At 48.7% G+C, this 14,524-nt stretch overlaps 1 protein-coding gene across 1 annotated transcript in view; it reads right to left on the bottom strand.

The window, feature by feature from the left end:
* STT3B (STT3 oligosaccharyltransferase complex catalytic subunit B) overlaps positions 1-12,539 on the bottom strand; it is a 269,436-nt gene extending 256,897 nt beyond the window's left edge. Inside the window, exon 1 of the mRNA XM_063922283.1 lies at positions 11,828-12,539. Coding sequence (XP_063778353.1) covers positions 11,828-12,120 — 293 coding nt within the window. The 5' untranslated portion in view covers positions 12,121-12,539. The remainder of the gene's footprint in view (positions 1-11,827) is intronic.
* Positions 12,540-14,524: the final 1,985 nt, after the last annotated feature.

Raw genomic sequence — 14,524 nt, 5'->3', positions numbered from 1 at the left:
TCCCTTTTAGGATCTGGCGTTCAACCGCCATGCCGTCAAACGCAGCCGCGGTAAGTCTTGAAAAAGACAGGGACCCTGCTGTAGCAGGTCCCTTCTCAGAGGTAGAGGCCACGGTTCGTCCGTGAGCATCTCTTGAAGTTCCGGATACCAAGTCCTTCTCGGCCAATCCGGAACCACTAGTATTGTTCTTACTCTTCTTTGCCGTATGATCTTCAATACCTTTGGTATGAGCGGCAGAGGAGGAAACACATACACTGACTGGTACACCCAAGGAGTTACCAGTGCGTCCACAGCTATTGCCTGTGGATCTCTTGACCTGGCGCAATATTTGTCCAGTTTCTTGTTGAGGCGAGACGCCATCATGTCTACAATTGGTCTTTCCCAACGGTCTATTAACATGTTGAAGACTTCTGGATGTAGACCCCACTCTCCCTGATGAAGATCGTGTCTGCTGAGGAAGTCTGCTTCCCAGTTGTCCACGCCCGGGATGAACACTGCTGACAGTGCTATCACGTGATTCTCCGCCCAGCGAAGAATCTTGGCAGCTTCTGCCATTGCACTCCTGCTTCTTGTGCCGCCCTGCCTGTTTACATGGGCGACCGCCGTGATGTTGTCCGACTGAATCAACACCGGCTTTCCTTGCAGGAGAAGTTCCGCCTGGCTTAGAGCATTGTAGATTGCTCTTAGTTCCAGAATGTTTATGTGAAGAGACTTTTCCAGACTCGTCCATACTCCCTGGAAGTTTCTTCCTTGTGTGACTGCTCCCCAGCCTCTCAGGCTGGCGTCCGTGGTCACCAGGATCCAATCCTGAATGCCGAATCTGCGGCCTTCTAATAGGTGAGCCTTCTGCAACCACCACAGAAGTGACACCCTTGTCTTTGGTGACAGGGTTATTCGCAGGTGCATCTGCAGATGCGACCCTGACCATTTGTCCAACAGATCCCTTTGGAATATTCTTGCATGGAATCTGCCGAATGGAATTGCTTCGTAAGAAGCCACCATTTTTCCCAGGACTCTTGTGCATTGATGTACTGACACTTTTCCTGGTTTTAGGAGGTTCCTGACCAGATCGGATAACTCCTTGGCTTTTTCCTCTGGAAGGAAAACCTTTTTCTGAACCGTGTCCAGAATCATTCCTAGGAACAGCAGACGAGTTGTCGGGATTAAATGGGATTTTGGAATATTCAGAATCCACCCGTGTTGTCTTAGCACCTCTTGAGATAGTGCTAAAGCTGTCTCCAGCTGTTCTCTGGACCTTGCCCTTATTAGGAGATCGTCCAAGTATGGGATAACTAATACGCCTTTTCTTCGAAGAAGAATCATCATCTCGGCCATTACCTTGGTAAAGACCCGAGGCGCCGTGGACAATCCGAACGGCAGCGTCTGAAACTGATAGTGACAGTTTTGAACAATGAACCTGAGGTACCCCTGGTGTGCGGGGTAAATCGGAACGTGTAGATACGCATCCTTGATGTCCAAGGATACCATAAAGTCCCCTTCTTCCAGGTTCGCTATCACTGCTCTGAGTGACTCCATCTTGAACTTGAACTTTTTTATGTAGAGGTTCAAGGACTTCAGATTTAGAATAGGCCTTACCGAGCCATCCGGCTTCGGTACCACAAATAGAGTGGAATAATACCCCTTTCCTTGTTGTAATAGGGGTACTTTGACTATCACCTGCTGAGCGTACAGCTTGTGAATGGCTTCCAACACCCTCTCCCTTTCGGAAGAGACGGTTGGTAAGGCAGACTTCAGGAAACGATGAGGAGGATCCGTCTCTAATTCCAACCTGTACCCCTGAGATATTATCTGCAGGATCCAGGGGTCTACCTGCGAGTGAGCCCACTGCGCGCTGTAATTTTTGAGACGGCCCCCCACTGTCCCCGAGTCCGCTTGAGAGGCCCCAGCGTCATGCTGAGGTTTTTGCAGGAGCCGGGGAGGGCTTCTGTTCCTGGGAAGGAGCTGCCTGTTGGTGTCTCTTCCCTCTTCCTCTGCCTCGTGGCAGGTACGACAAGCCCTTTGCTCTCTTATTTTTGTAGGAGCGAAAAGGCTGCGGTTGAAAGGTCGGTGCCTTTCTCTGTTGGGGAGTGACTTGAGGTAAAAAAGTGGATTTCCCGGCAGTAGCCGTGGCCACCAAGTCTGATAGACCAACTCCAAATAACTCCTCCCCTTTATACGGCAAAACCTCCATGTGACGTTTTGAATCCGCATCGCCTGTCCACTGTCGTGTCCATAAGGCTCTTCTGGCTGAAATGGACATAGCACTCACCCGAGATGCCAGTGTGCAAATATCCCTCTGTGCATCACGCATATAGATAAATGCATCCTTTATTTGTTCTAACGACAGTAAAACATTGTCCCTATCTAGGGTATCAATATTTTCAATCAGGGATTCTGACCAAACTACTCCAGCACTGCACATCCAGGCAGTTGCTATAGCTGGTCGTAGTATAACACCTGCATGTGTGTATATATTCTTTTGAATAACTTCCATCTTTCTATCTGATGGATCCTTAAGTGCGGCCGTCTCAGGAGAGGGTAACGCCACTTGTTTGGATAAGCGTGTGAGCGCCTTGTCCACCTTAGGGGGTGTTTCCCAGCGCGCCCTAACCTCTGGCGGGAAAGGGTATAATGCCAATAACTTTTTTGAAATTATCAACTTTTTATCAGGAGCAACCCACGCTTCATCACACACGTCATTTAATTCTTCTGATTCAGGAAAAACTGTTTGTAGTTTTTTCACACCATACATAATACCCTGTTTTACGGTATCTGTAGTATCAGCTAAATGTAACGTCTCCTTCATTGCCAAAATCATATAACGTGTGGCCCTACTGGAAAATACGTTTGAATTTCTACCGTCGTCACTGGAATCAGTGCCCGTGTCTGGGTCTGTGTCGACCGACTGAGGCAAAGGGCGTTTTACAGCCCCTGACGGTGTTTGAGGCGCCTGGACAGGCATTAATTGATTGTCCGGCCGCCTCATGTCCTCAACTGACTGTTTAAGGGAAGATAAACCATCACGTAATTCCACAAATAAAGGCATCCATTCTGGTGTCGACCCCCTGGGGGGTGACATCTGCATATTTGGCAATTGCTCCGCCTCCACACCAATATCGTCCTCATACATGTCGACACCACGTACCGACACACACCGCAAACTCACAGGGAATGCTCTAATGAAGACAGGACCCACTAGCCCTTTTGGGGAGACAGAGGGAGAGTCTGCCAGCACACACCACAAAGCGCTATATATACAAGGGATATCCTTATATTAAGTGCTCCCTTATAGCTGCTTTAATATATATATATATAGCCATTAATGTGCCCCCCCTCTCTGTTTTACCCTGTTTCTGTAGTGCAGTGCAGGGGAGAGACCTGGGAGCCGTTCTGACCAGCGGAGCTGTGACAGAAAATGGCGCCGTGTGCTGAGGAGATAGGCCCCGCCCCTTTTTCGGCGGGTTCTTCTCCCGCTATTTTTCCAGTCAGGCAGGGGTTAAATATCTCCATATAGCCCCTATGGGCTATATGTGAGGTATTTTTAGCCTTGTATAAGGTTTATATTTGCCTCTCAGAGCGCCCCCCCCCAGCGCTCTGCACCCTCAGTGACTGCCCAGTGAAGTGTGCTGAGAGGAAAATGGCGCACAGCTGCAGTGCTGTGCGCTACCTTATGAAGACTGAGGAGTCTTCAGCCGCCGGTTTCCGGACCTCTTCACGCTTCAGCATCTGCAAGGGGGTCGGCGGCGCGGCTCCGGGACCGGACTCCACGGCTGGGCCTGTGTTCGATCCCTCTGGAGCTAATGGTGTCCAGTAGCCAAGCAGCAAATCCACTCTGCATGCAGGTGAGTTTACTACTTTCCCCCTAAGTCCCACGTTGCAGTGATCCTGTTGCCAGCAGGACTCACTGTAAAGAAAAAAACCTAAACTAAACTTTCTCTAAGCAGCTCTTTAGGAGAGCCACCTAGATTGCACCCTTCTCGTTCGGGCACAAAATCTAACTGGAGTCTGGAGGAGGGTCATAGGGGGAGGAGCCAGTGCACACCACCTGACCTAGTAAAGCTTTACTTTTTTGTGCCCTGTCTCCTGCGGAGCCGCTATTCCCCATGGTCCTTTCAGGAACCCCAGCATCCACTTAGGACGATAGAGAAATGTACGGTAACAGTGTATTGCAGCAAATCAGGTACAAAAAGTGGTCACATGAGGCCAACGTTTCAGGGTGCGTAACCCCTTTATCAAGGCGTGACCGTGAAAATAGAACGTTGTTCACGCCTTGATAAAGGGGTTACGCACCCCGAAACGTTGGCCCCATGTGACCACTTTTTGTACCTGATTTGATGCAATACACTGTTACCGTACATTTTAAACTGGAGTACCACCGCCTCATTTTCTGTTCCATTTTTGTTGCGGAGGGCACCGGGAACAGCACTTTGTACTGGGAGTGTCGGGCATATTTATATCTAACCTGTTTTGGATACAGATTGAATGTGGGGTGCAAAAGACAATTCTGAGTCAAGAATGACAGAAACACTATTCATATATTTACCATGAATAATCATTCTTAGCTACAGTTGTCAGTAGATGCAGCAGCAGCAGCGTGCATTGTAACCATTACGCAGTATATGAAAAGAACAGGCAGCAAGTGCAATGAAGAGTATAATACTCTAATTTGGAATGTAAAACAGATTGCATTATGACTGTCCTCATCTATAGGACTCCTCCCACTGTCTCTGGCTGCAGAGGAAAGATACATTCAATTATACACCCTGGTGATAGAATCCCCCCTGCATGGCAATTAACAAGTAACAGCCAGGACAAGAATAGAATATATTCACATGTGAATTGCCTGATATCTGTAACATTGAAGGTGAGGAAATTACAGTGTGGGCTTTTGTTTACTGAGAACTGTACAAAACAGGAATCCTTAACCCCTTCATGTTGAAAAAAAAAAATGTATTCCCACGCAAAAAGAGGCAGTCATAGGAATGAACTGAATGACTGAGCACTCAAATGTAGATAAGTAAAACTGTATACTACAATGTCCAGTAAACAATAGAGTGTAAATGAAAGAAAAAAAGTAAAACTGCTACTGCACTTCAAATGAAACAGCAAGTGGTCAGAAGTTATAATCAACAGGAATTTTAATGGGCAATAACTATCACTTTTCTATTCAGAACATCAATAACACTAATTTATGATTAGAAATAGCAGACCACCTATGCGGATGTTCAAACTTCAGGTTTATTTTACCATGAACCCTCAGCGGTCAAACCAATTATACCCAGGGCTCTGCGCCCTGTAATTGCAGGTTAGCATTATGCAGGTACCACGCTCCAGATTCCCATGCAATTCAATCAGAAACTTCAAGTAACTGATGTCAGGAGTTAATTCTACAGTATGTGACCTATATGATGAACATGAAAGGCTGGGAAAATCATCCTGAACCCCCTCCAAACAATGACAAAAAAAAGATGGCAGGACAGTGTAGAAAGCTGTTAGAGGCCATAAGCGAGGTACTGCATGGAGTTAAATGGTGTCAAAGGTTGTTTTTTGTAACTTTTATAAAAGTATTTCAGCAAACAAGTTTCTGGAGTATTTTAGGGTACCGTGGCAATATTAAAGCATGTACCAATTTGTTTAAAAAAAACCCTTACTTGTAATTCCCACCTGCAAGCTCAAAAACCCTTAACTACCAACACAACACTCAACGTACATATCAAACATCATCTAACCCATTTTTAAGCAATTGTTGGCCAACTTTGAGCTAAATGAACTGGCCCTATATAGGTCACCAAGGAGAAAAAGGTTTTGTAGTCCTATGTTCTATTGGTTTAGCTGCTGCCCTACAGAGGTTTTAAGCACATTTTTACAGCTAAACTATATACGGTATGAAAATAAAATTTCGCTGCTAGGGAAAACTACATGTGTCATGGTGCTTTTGTTAAACAATATGTATAGATCTACTAATGGATGGACAAAAAAAAAAAACAAAGCTCTGCTTGTTTATTCTACTGACGGGTCTTGGAGATTCCTTTATGCTGTGGGATGCATTTTCCTACAGTAGAGGAATCATAATGATTACATAATGGTACTACAGGTTGAGTATCCCATATCCAAATATTCCGAAATACGGAATATTCCGAAATACGGACTTTTTTGAGTGAGAGTGAGATAGTGAAATCTTTGTTTTTTGATGGCTCAATGTACAGACTTTGTTTAATACACAAAGTTATTAAAAATATTGTATTAAAATGACCTTCAGGCTGTGTGTATAAGGTGTATATGAAACATAAATAAATTGTGTGAATGTACACACACTTTGTTTAATGTACAAAGTTATAAAAAATATTGGCTAAAATGACCTTCAGGCTGTGTGTATAAGGGGTATATGAATCATAAATGCATTCTGTGCTTAGATTTAGGTCCCATCACTAAGATATCTCATTATGGTATGCAATTATTCCAAAATACGGAAAAATCCCATATCCAAAATACCTCTGGTCCCAAGCATTTTGGATAAGGGATACTCAACCTGTAATTTACTACACACGGCTGGGGTCACATTAACTAAGCAAACAATCCAGTGCTCTAGTTGCCTAGCATTATTCTCTGATCTGCATCGGCTAGCCCTACACCTACACCTTAATCACACCCCAACAACCCTTGTTCAAGGGGTGCCATATATTCTCTCTTCTCAGCATGGTTTTAGCATGCATTAAGTGGGAATTGATGCAAGGGTTGAGTGTGTGTTCTACTCCCATTATATAAATCCAGAGTGAGGCCACATCTTGAATAATGTGCAAAATTTTGGCCACCATACTACAAAAAGGATATCCTGTAACTAGAAATGGTTCAGAGGCAGGCAACCAAACTATTCAAGGGGATGCAAGGGGATGGAGACACTGGAATACAAGGAAAGACTTGCTAGGCTAGGCATGTTTACACTGGAAAAGAGGAGATTTAGAGGGGACATGATTAACATTTACAAATATATAAGGGGACAATACACAGAGCTTGCGGAGGAACGGTTTTTGATAAGATCGACACAAAGGACACGTGGACATCCGCTCAGGTTGGAGGACAGGAGATTTCACACATAGGGGAATAGTCAATAACTGTCGGAAGCTGCCGTCTTGTCGGAAAGACGGCAGCTTCCAACAGTTTTAGGTCGGAAGGGGTTCCGACCTATTCATTACTGCCACATTTATTCCGACAAGTCGGGAAACCCAACTTGTCGGAATGCACGCTGATCGGGAGCTTCAGGCGCGATCAGCGTGCATTGTCGGAGGCGGGGCCAAACCAGTCCGGTTTTATCCCCGTTTCCGACAATCTCAATCCGACTTTAAAAAAAAGTCGGATTGAGATAAGTGAGTTGAGAGCAGGAGACGGGGGAGCAGTGGGGAGAGCAGGGACCCAGCGGCAGCGTCCACCCGGCTCCAGCAAGCGTCGTCCCGCTTGATGGAGCCGGGTGGACGCAGCCGCGAGCCTCCGCTGTTGCAGCCGCTGGTCCCCCGTCTCCTCCGCTCTGTCTTCCCCGGGTGGCAGCCTTCAAATCCACCCAGGGTTGCAGTTATCAACTTCTCCCGGCTGGCCGCCCCCACCTCCTCCCGGCGGCCCGATAACACCTCCTCCCAGAGCGCTGCTAGCATCTCCTTCCGGCGGGCCGATAACACCACCTCCCGGCGCAGCAGACAGCTCCCTCCCCCAGGCACCGCTGACAGCAGCAGCAGGCCATGACAACGGGAGCGGCCAAATCAGACAGTCGGATTTGGCCGCTCTTTTGAATAGGGGTTGTCGGGTCCATTCCGACAACTGCATGTCGGAATGGACCCGACTCTTACTGAATATACCCCATAGAGGCAAAAAGGTTTCTTCACAGTAAGGACAATACGTGTTTGGAATTCCCTGCCTGAGAGAGTAGTAAAGGCGGACTCGGCTGAGAGCAATGGCGCACAGCTGCGGTGCTGTGCGCTACCTTAGTGAAGACAGGACGTCTTCTGCCGCCGATTTTCCGGACCTCTTCTCTTCTGGCTCTGTAAGGGGGACGGCGGCGCGGCTCCGGGACCCATCCATGGCTGGGCCTGTGATCGTCCCTCTGGAGCTAATGTCCAGTAGCCTAAGAAGCCCAATCCACTCTGCACGCAGGTGAGTTCGCTTCTTCTCCCCTTAGTCCCTCGATGCAGTGAGCCTGTTGCCAGCAGGTCTCACTGAAAATAAAAAAAACCTATTTAAACTTTTACTCTAAGCAGCTCAGGAGAGCCACCTAGATTGCACCCTTCTCGTTCGGGCACAAAATCTTAACTGAGGCTTGGAGGAGGGTCATAGGGGGAGGAGCCAGTGCACACCAGGTAGTCCTAAAGCTTTTTACTTTTGTGCCCAGTCTCCTGCGGAGCCGCTATTCCCCATGGTCCTTTCGGAGTCCCCAGCATCCACTAGGACGTCAGAGAAAACAGAATAAAAAAATAGATTATGCACAATGCAAAAAGAAAAGAAAAAAAGTGTAAATAAGTACAATAAATACACTGTCATCAGCAAGCAGTCCAGTGAGCTTGTTCAAAATAAACCCATATTATCTGCGTATAAGAACAATGATGTGTGAAGGTTTAATCACAGCCTTTAAGAACAACATGACTTGTTTGGGAATTGAACGCTCAGTTGCTTTTACAAAAAGATCCATTTGGGCTGCAGTCACTTCCTTAAAACCAAAGCATGTGTCAAGGCCATACATGCATCCCTTAAATCAATGATAGGCAGACAAATATGTGAGCTCAAATAATTACTGAGAGAGCACGAGTCAAGATCTACAGATTTATAGTCACACTGAAGCTATATTTAACCAAAATCAATGGGAATAACAGGTGCATTAACTTTGATTAGTATCTACCAACCCAGATGACACTATAAATACAGATATGAAATTAGCTTTTGTTTGTATCTGTGTTATACTGTTGTAATCTGGATTTTGTATACAAAGATCTTCAAAAACAACATTTGTACACAAGCATTACATGCAATCATATTTTACCAGAATATGATATACCTTAAATTACATGTAATCAAAGACAGGATTGTTACCCCAAATACAACAGTTTACAATCACTACAGCTTCAACAGCCGCCTAACTGAGAAGGCGGCTCTGGATTTCATACCAATGCTTTCAACTCCTGCCAGACAGCAGCAATCTCACAGTGCAGAAGAGAGAAGGGCATATGGCAGTGGAAGGTAAAAACATATCATGCTTAGAAACATCCTCCCTTAAAAAACTGCCTTGCATACAAGAAAGGTAGAACCAATAGCTGTGCCCTATGAGACATGATATAAGCAGCATCACACACATCAATTCTAGAATATCAAGAAAAGGATAGCTGATTGAATCCACTATGACTTAAATGAGAATGAAACAGAAATGACTACGCCATAACAGTAGAGAAAGAGTGTACAGTATATAAGGATCCTCTGCCAGATAAGTAGTGGTGCTTCAGAGAAGTAATCAAGCTTCAACCTTACAAGAGGAAGTTACAACAGCAGCTTCAGTTTGAGCACCACATGTTAAAGCTTCAGTGCCAAAGAGAGGGAGAAAGCCAAAGGGATGCCCATCACGGGCATTTTTTATAAATAAGACATTGCAAGTTCTGTCAGTAGTGAAAATGTCATATTGCAGGAACCAATAACCTTCAGCAGACACCCAAGTAAGTGGTATAATACCTGGACTTGGGTTGTTTGTCAGTAATGGGAGTGGGGGGAAAAAAAAAAGGTAATTCAACACACAAGCAATAAGCGGGTGGGTAAAAAAAAAAAAAGTGGTCATAGAAACAGAACATAAAAATGGCAGATAAAAACCACATGGCCCATCCAATCTGCCCTTTAGTGTTAGGTTATTAGGGTTAGTTTAGGGGTATGGGTAAGGGTTGAGTTAGGATCAGTATTTACAGTCATTAGGGTCAGGATGCTATGTATCCCTGGTCATATCCTACACAATTGCTGGTCTTCTCCCTCAGATAAATGTCCACATTTAACTTATGACTAACAAATGTAGAGAGTTCTGTATAATTAATCCCTAAAAAGAGACCGCACTCTAGGGGTGGTTTGGAAAAGATCATCTAGCATGCAAATATGTGTGGGTGTTAATAATTATATATATATATATATATCTCACATCTATCTTTGATGTTGACTTGATATCATAGTAGCACATTGTCTGCAGCAGTAGTAATACCAGTAGAACACCACGTCCCTGCAATCCAGTACAGTTGCCGTTAAGCAGAGTTCCAGAATTCAGAGTAATATTTCTCAGCAGAGTAACTGCATCAGTGCAATTTGTGTTTCTAGCTGACAGTTCCATGTTGGTGCATAGTTGTCTTCTGCATCAAAAGAATTGTACTTTGACCAGATGACACAGTAGCAGCCAAGATTTTAATTCAATTAGCGCCACCCTGCCGTACCAAGGACCCCCTCTGACAACAGCGCCACCCTGCTGTACCAAGGACCCCCTCCGACAACAGAGCCACCCTGCTGTACCATGGGCCCTCTCCGACAACAGAGCCACCCTGCTGTACCAGGGACCCCCTCAGACAACAGAGCCACCCTGCTGTACCAAGGACCCTCTTAAAACAGTCACCCTGCTGTACCAAGGACCCTCTCCGACAACAGAGCCGCCCTGCTGTACCAAGGACCCTCTCCGACAACAGAGCCGCCCTGCTGTACCAAGGACCCTCTCCGACAACAGAGCCGCCCTGCTGTGCCAAGTACCCTCTCCGACAACAGAGCCACCCTGCTGTGCCAAGTACCCTCTCCGACAACAGAGCCACCCTGCTGTGCCAAGGACCCTCTCCGACAACAGAGCCGCCCTGCTGTGCCAAGTACCCTCTCCGACAACAGAGCCGCCCTGCTGTGCCAAGTACCCTCTCCAACAGAGCCGCCCTGCTGTGCCAAGTACCCTCTCCGACAACAGAGCCGCCCTGCTGTGCCAAGTACCCTCTCCGACAACAGAGCCGCCCTGCTGTGCCAAGGACCCTCTCCGACAACAGAGCCACCCTGCTGTACCAAGGACCCTCTCCGACAACAGTCACCCTGCTGTACCAAGGACCCTCTCCAACAACAGTCACCCTGCTGTACCAAGTACCCTCTCCGACAACAGAGCCACCCTGCTGTACCAAGGACCCTCTCCAACAACAGTCACCCTGCTGTACCAAGGACCCTCTTCCGACAACAGTCACCCTGCTGTACCAAGGACCCGCTCCGACAACAGAGCCACCCTGCTGTGCCAAGGACCCTCTCTCCGACAACAGAGTCACCCTGCTGTGCCAAGTACCCTCTCCGACAACAGAGCCACCCTGCTGTGCCAAGGACCCTCTTAAAACAGTCATCCTTCTGTACCAAGGACCCTCCCCCCCAATGACAAAGCCACCCTGATGTACCAAGTTCCCCCCTCCAATGACAGAGCCACCATGCTGTACAGAAGACCCCCTCAGACAACAGAGTCACCTCGCTGTCCCAAGGACCCCCTCCAACAACAGAGTCAACCCGCTGTCCCAAGGACCCTCTCCGACTACAGAGTCACCCCGCTGTACCAATGACCCTCTCAGACAGAGACATCCAGCTGTACCAAGGACCCTCTCCGACAACATTGTCACCCTGACGTACTGAGAACCCTGCCCGACAACACAGTTACACGCTGTACAGAGAACCCTCCCCGACAAACCATGAGAGTCACCAGGTAAGAGTAGGGCAAGTGCACAGTTATAGAGCCGGCTGTCACTAACTCCCGCCCATCAAGTCCCGGCACTCTCCGTGCCCCTAGGCGAACAGGGGAAGGGGAGGGGGCACTCACCAGGGGTCGAACTCGTGGATGATGCTCTCGAAGCGGATGACCGCGAAGAGCCTGGAGCTGAAGCCGGCCAGCCAGGCTAAGAACAGGATGGTGAAGGAGAGCAGGGACTGCCAACCGGCGGGCTGCGACAAGCCCCCAGATAGCCCTCCCCCGGGGGAGTGCACACCCACGCTGCCGCTGCTGTTGGCAGAGGTGCCTGATCCGGAGCGCCCGGAGTTCAGGGCGGGGGAGGAGGCCCCGGAGCTGGCGGCTGCCGCTTTGTGCTTGTTATCCAGGGCTGCGTGCTCCGCCATGTTGGATGTCCCCCCCGCTGGCCGCTCCTCCTCCTCCTCCCGGGGTGGAGGTGTGTGCTGGGGCGGGAGAGGGACGCTCGGTGACGGTTGGCGGAGGGAAGTATAGCGCGCGGGCACGCGGCTCGCTAGTCCCCGTGTCCGGCTCCCTTCGCCCGTGTCGCTGTCACTGTATGTACCGGAGGCCTGCTCGCTCCCGCCGTCCACATCACACTCCCAGCGCTGACAATCCGGAAAAGGCCGCGGTAACTACAGCCGGCTGCCGCTCCACAACTCTGCGCTCCAATGACATTTCCTATTCAGAGACGAGCGGGGGGAGGGGCCTAACCCGGTGACCGCACCCACACTTACAGAACCTAAACAGACAGCCAATAGAAAAGCGACAGGTACGTGAAGGGTGGTGTTAAGCGAAATCATGAGCCAGTTGCAGACAATAGCTCTGCAGGCCACGCCTTATTTGCTGCCGATGACATCACGCAGAAGGCGGGGCCTATGAGAACACTTCCCCGTGGGGCCTGTGGCACGTGCTGTCAGATGAACGGGAAAGAGAGAAGCGTGAGATGACTGACGGCCGCTGCCAGCCAATAGCGTGACGGTGTGACGCGGGAAGGCGGGGCTCAAACAGATTGCTGCAGGGACAATGAGCGGCTGGCTGGGGGCGTGGCTCTCAGTTGCTGTGTCACCCACATGTAGTTATTGTGTCTGCCCCCAGCATTGCCGTGCGTGCCTTGGCCGGTGTCTGTCCCTGTCTGTGTGTGTGTGAGGAGGCGACGGGCTTCGCTCATTCAATGCACGGGCTCCCTGCGTCCTGTAGCAGCTTCAAGTGACCGGCTAACCTATTGTCTCTCCTCTGGATGTGGAACTGCAGTCTTTCACGTCCCTATGGCACGGCTATATGGCATTTGTAGTCCCACAGGTGCAGAACCACAGGTTGTGCGCCTCTGCTGTAACCACATAAGCATCCTGGGTGCTGAACAGCATCAGATTCCTGAGTATAGGGAGCAGCAGTGCTCACATCCAGCAGCCGCTGGCAGGGGGCACTGTGTCTTCTCACCACACAAACAGGGAAGGTGACATCTCCCTCACTAGTATCCAACACTCTTCTTCCTGGTCATCACTCTTCCTCCTCTTCTTAGTGTGTTTAGTATAATTAGTGCCGCCCCTTAATCCACGAATAATCTACATCGAATCTTCTATTCTGGAGCATTGTATTCATTTCAGTCTCAGACGTGTAATGATCCTGTGCGTTAGCTGTAGCTATAGATAAAATGCTTTCAGTGTTGCAATCTAAGCATACGTGGTCTGATTCAGAGTTGCATGCGCAAGTCATCCTCAACTGCGCTCGCTTTGTGTGCACAGGATTTAGGGGGTTATTCAGGTTTGTTAGCAAACCAAAAAAGCGCACTAATGGGCAAAATCATGCTGTACTGCAGATGGGGCAGAAGTAACGTAAACCAGTGGCGGAAGTCCCAGAGGCAATGGAGTCGGTCGCGGCCGGGCTCCAGCCCTGAAGGGGGCACCTGGCCTGACCTTCTTCATTGCCTCTGGTGATCTTCAGCCTCTGTGCACCAGGCAGTAGCGTGTAGCACGAGAGCATAGAGCAGCGCTGCAGTGAAGTGCACAATCTCAGTGGGGGGAGGAGTCGGGGTTTGCCGGCAGTGTCAGGCAATGCGCCCACCTCCTCACAGCCCTGATGCCTGTCTCGGAGTCGGGTAGCGCCTCTTTTATAGGTGAGAAGCGGCTGCAGTGTTAGGAACACTAGCTGTGTGTGTGTATATTGAGCTGTATGTGTGTGTGTGAGCGTATATATATATTAGTGGTGGGCAACGATTAAAATTTCTAATCGCGATTAATCGCATGATTTTCATAGATTAATCGCGATTAATCGCATTGTTATGCGCAAGATTCAATAATGAATTCAAAAGTAGTGTATTGCGCTCCTGGTTGGCTGCCAGTACTCAAGTTCCTATTGGCTCGCTGGTGGCCAGCAATACACTTGAAATGGCACCGGCGCTGTCACGGTCTCCATGGCTGCCTGCAGCTAACTACTGTATGCACCACACATGTCCCACCAGTGCCAGATAAGCCCCCAGTGCCAGGTATACATGCCCCCCCAGTGACAGATGTTCCCCCAGTGCCAGGTATACATGCCCCCCAGTGACAGATATACCCCCAGTGCCAGGTACACATGTCCTCCCAGTGCCAGATATGCCCCCAGTGCCAGGTACACATGTCCTCCCAGTGCCAGATATGCCCCCAGTGCCAGATATCCCCCAGTACCAGATAAGCCCCCAGTGCCAGGTATACATGCCCCCCAGGGCCAGATATGCCCCCAGTGCCAGGTAAGCCCCCAGTGCCAGGTATACATGCCCCTCAGGGCCAGATATACCCCCAGTGCCAGTTATAC

The sequence above is a fragment of the Pseudophryne corroboree genome, chromosome 5, assembly GCF_028390025.1.
Source record: "Pseudophryne corroboree isolate aPseCor3 chromosome 5, aPseCor3.hap2, whole genome shotgun sequence".
In the NCBI taxonomy this organism is placed as follows: domain Eukaryota; kingdom Metazoa; phylum Chordata; class Amphibia; order Anura; family Myobatrachidae; genus Pseudophryne; species Pseudophryne corroboree.
This window is presented reverse-complemented; position numbering and strand designations above follow the sequence as displayed.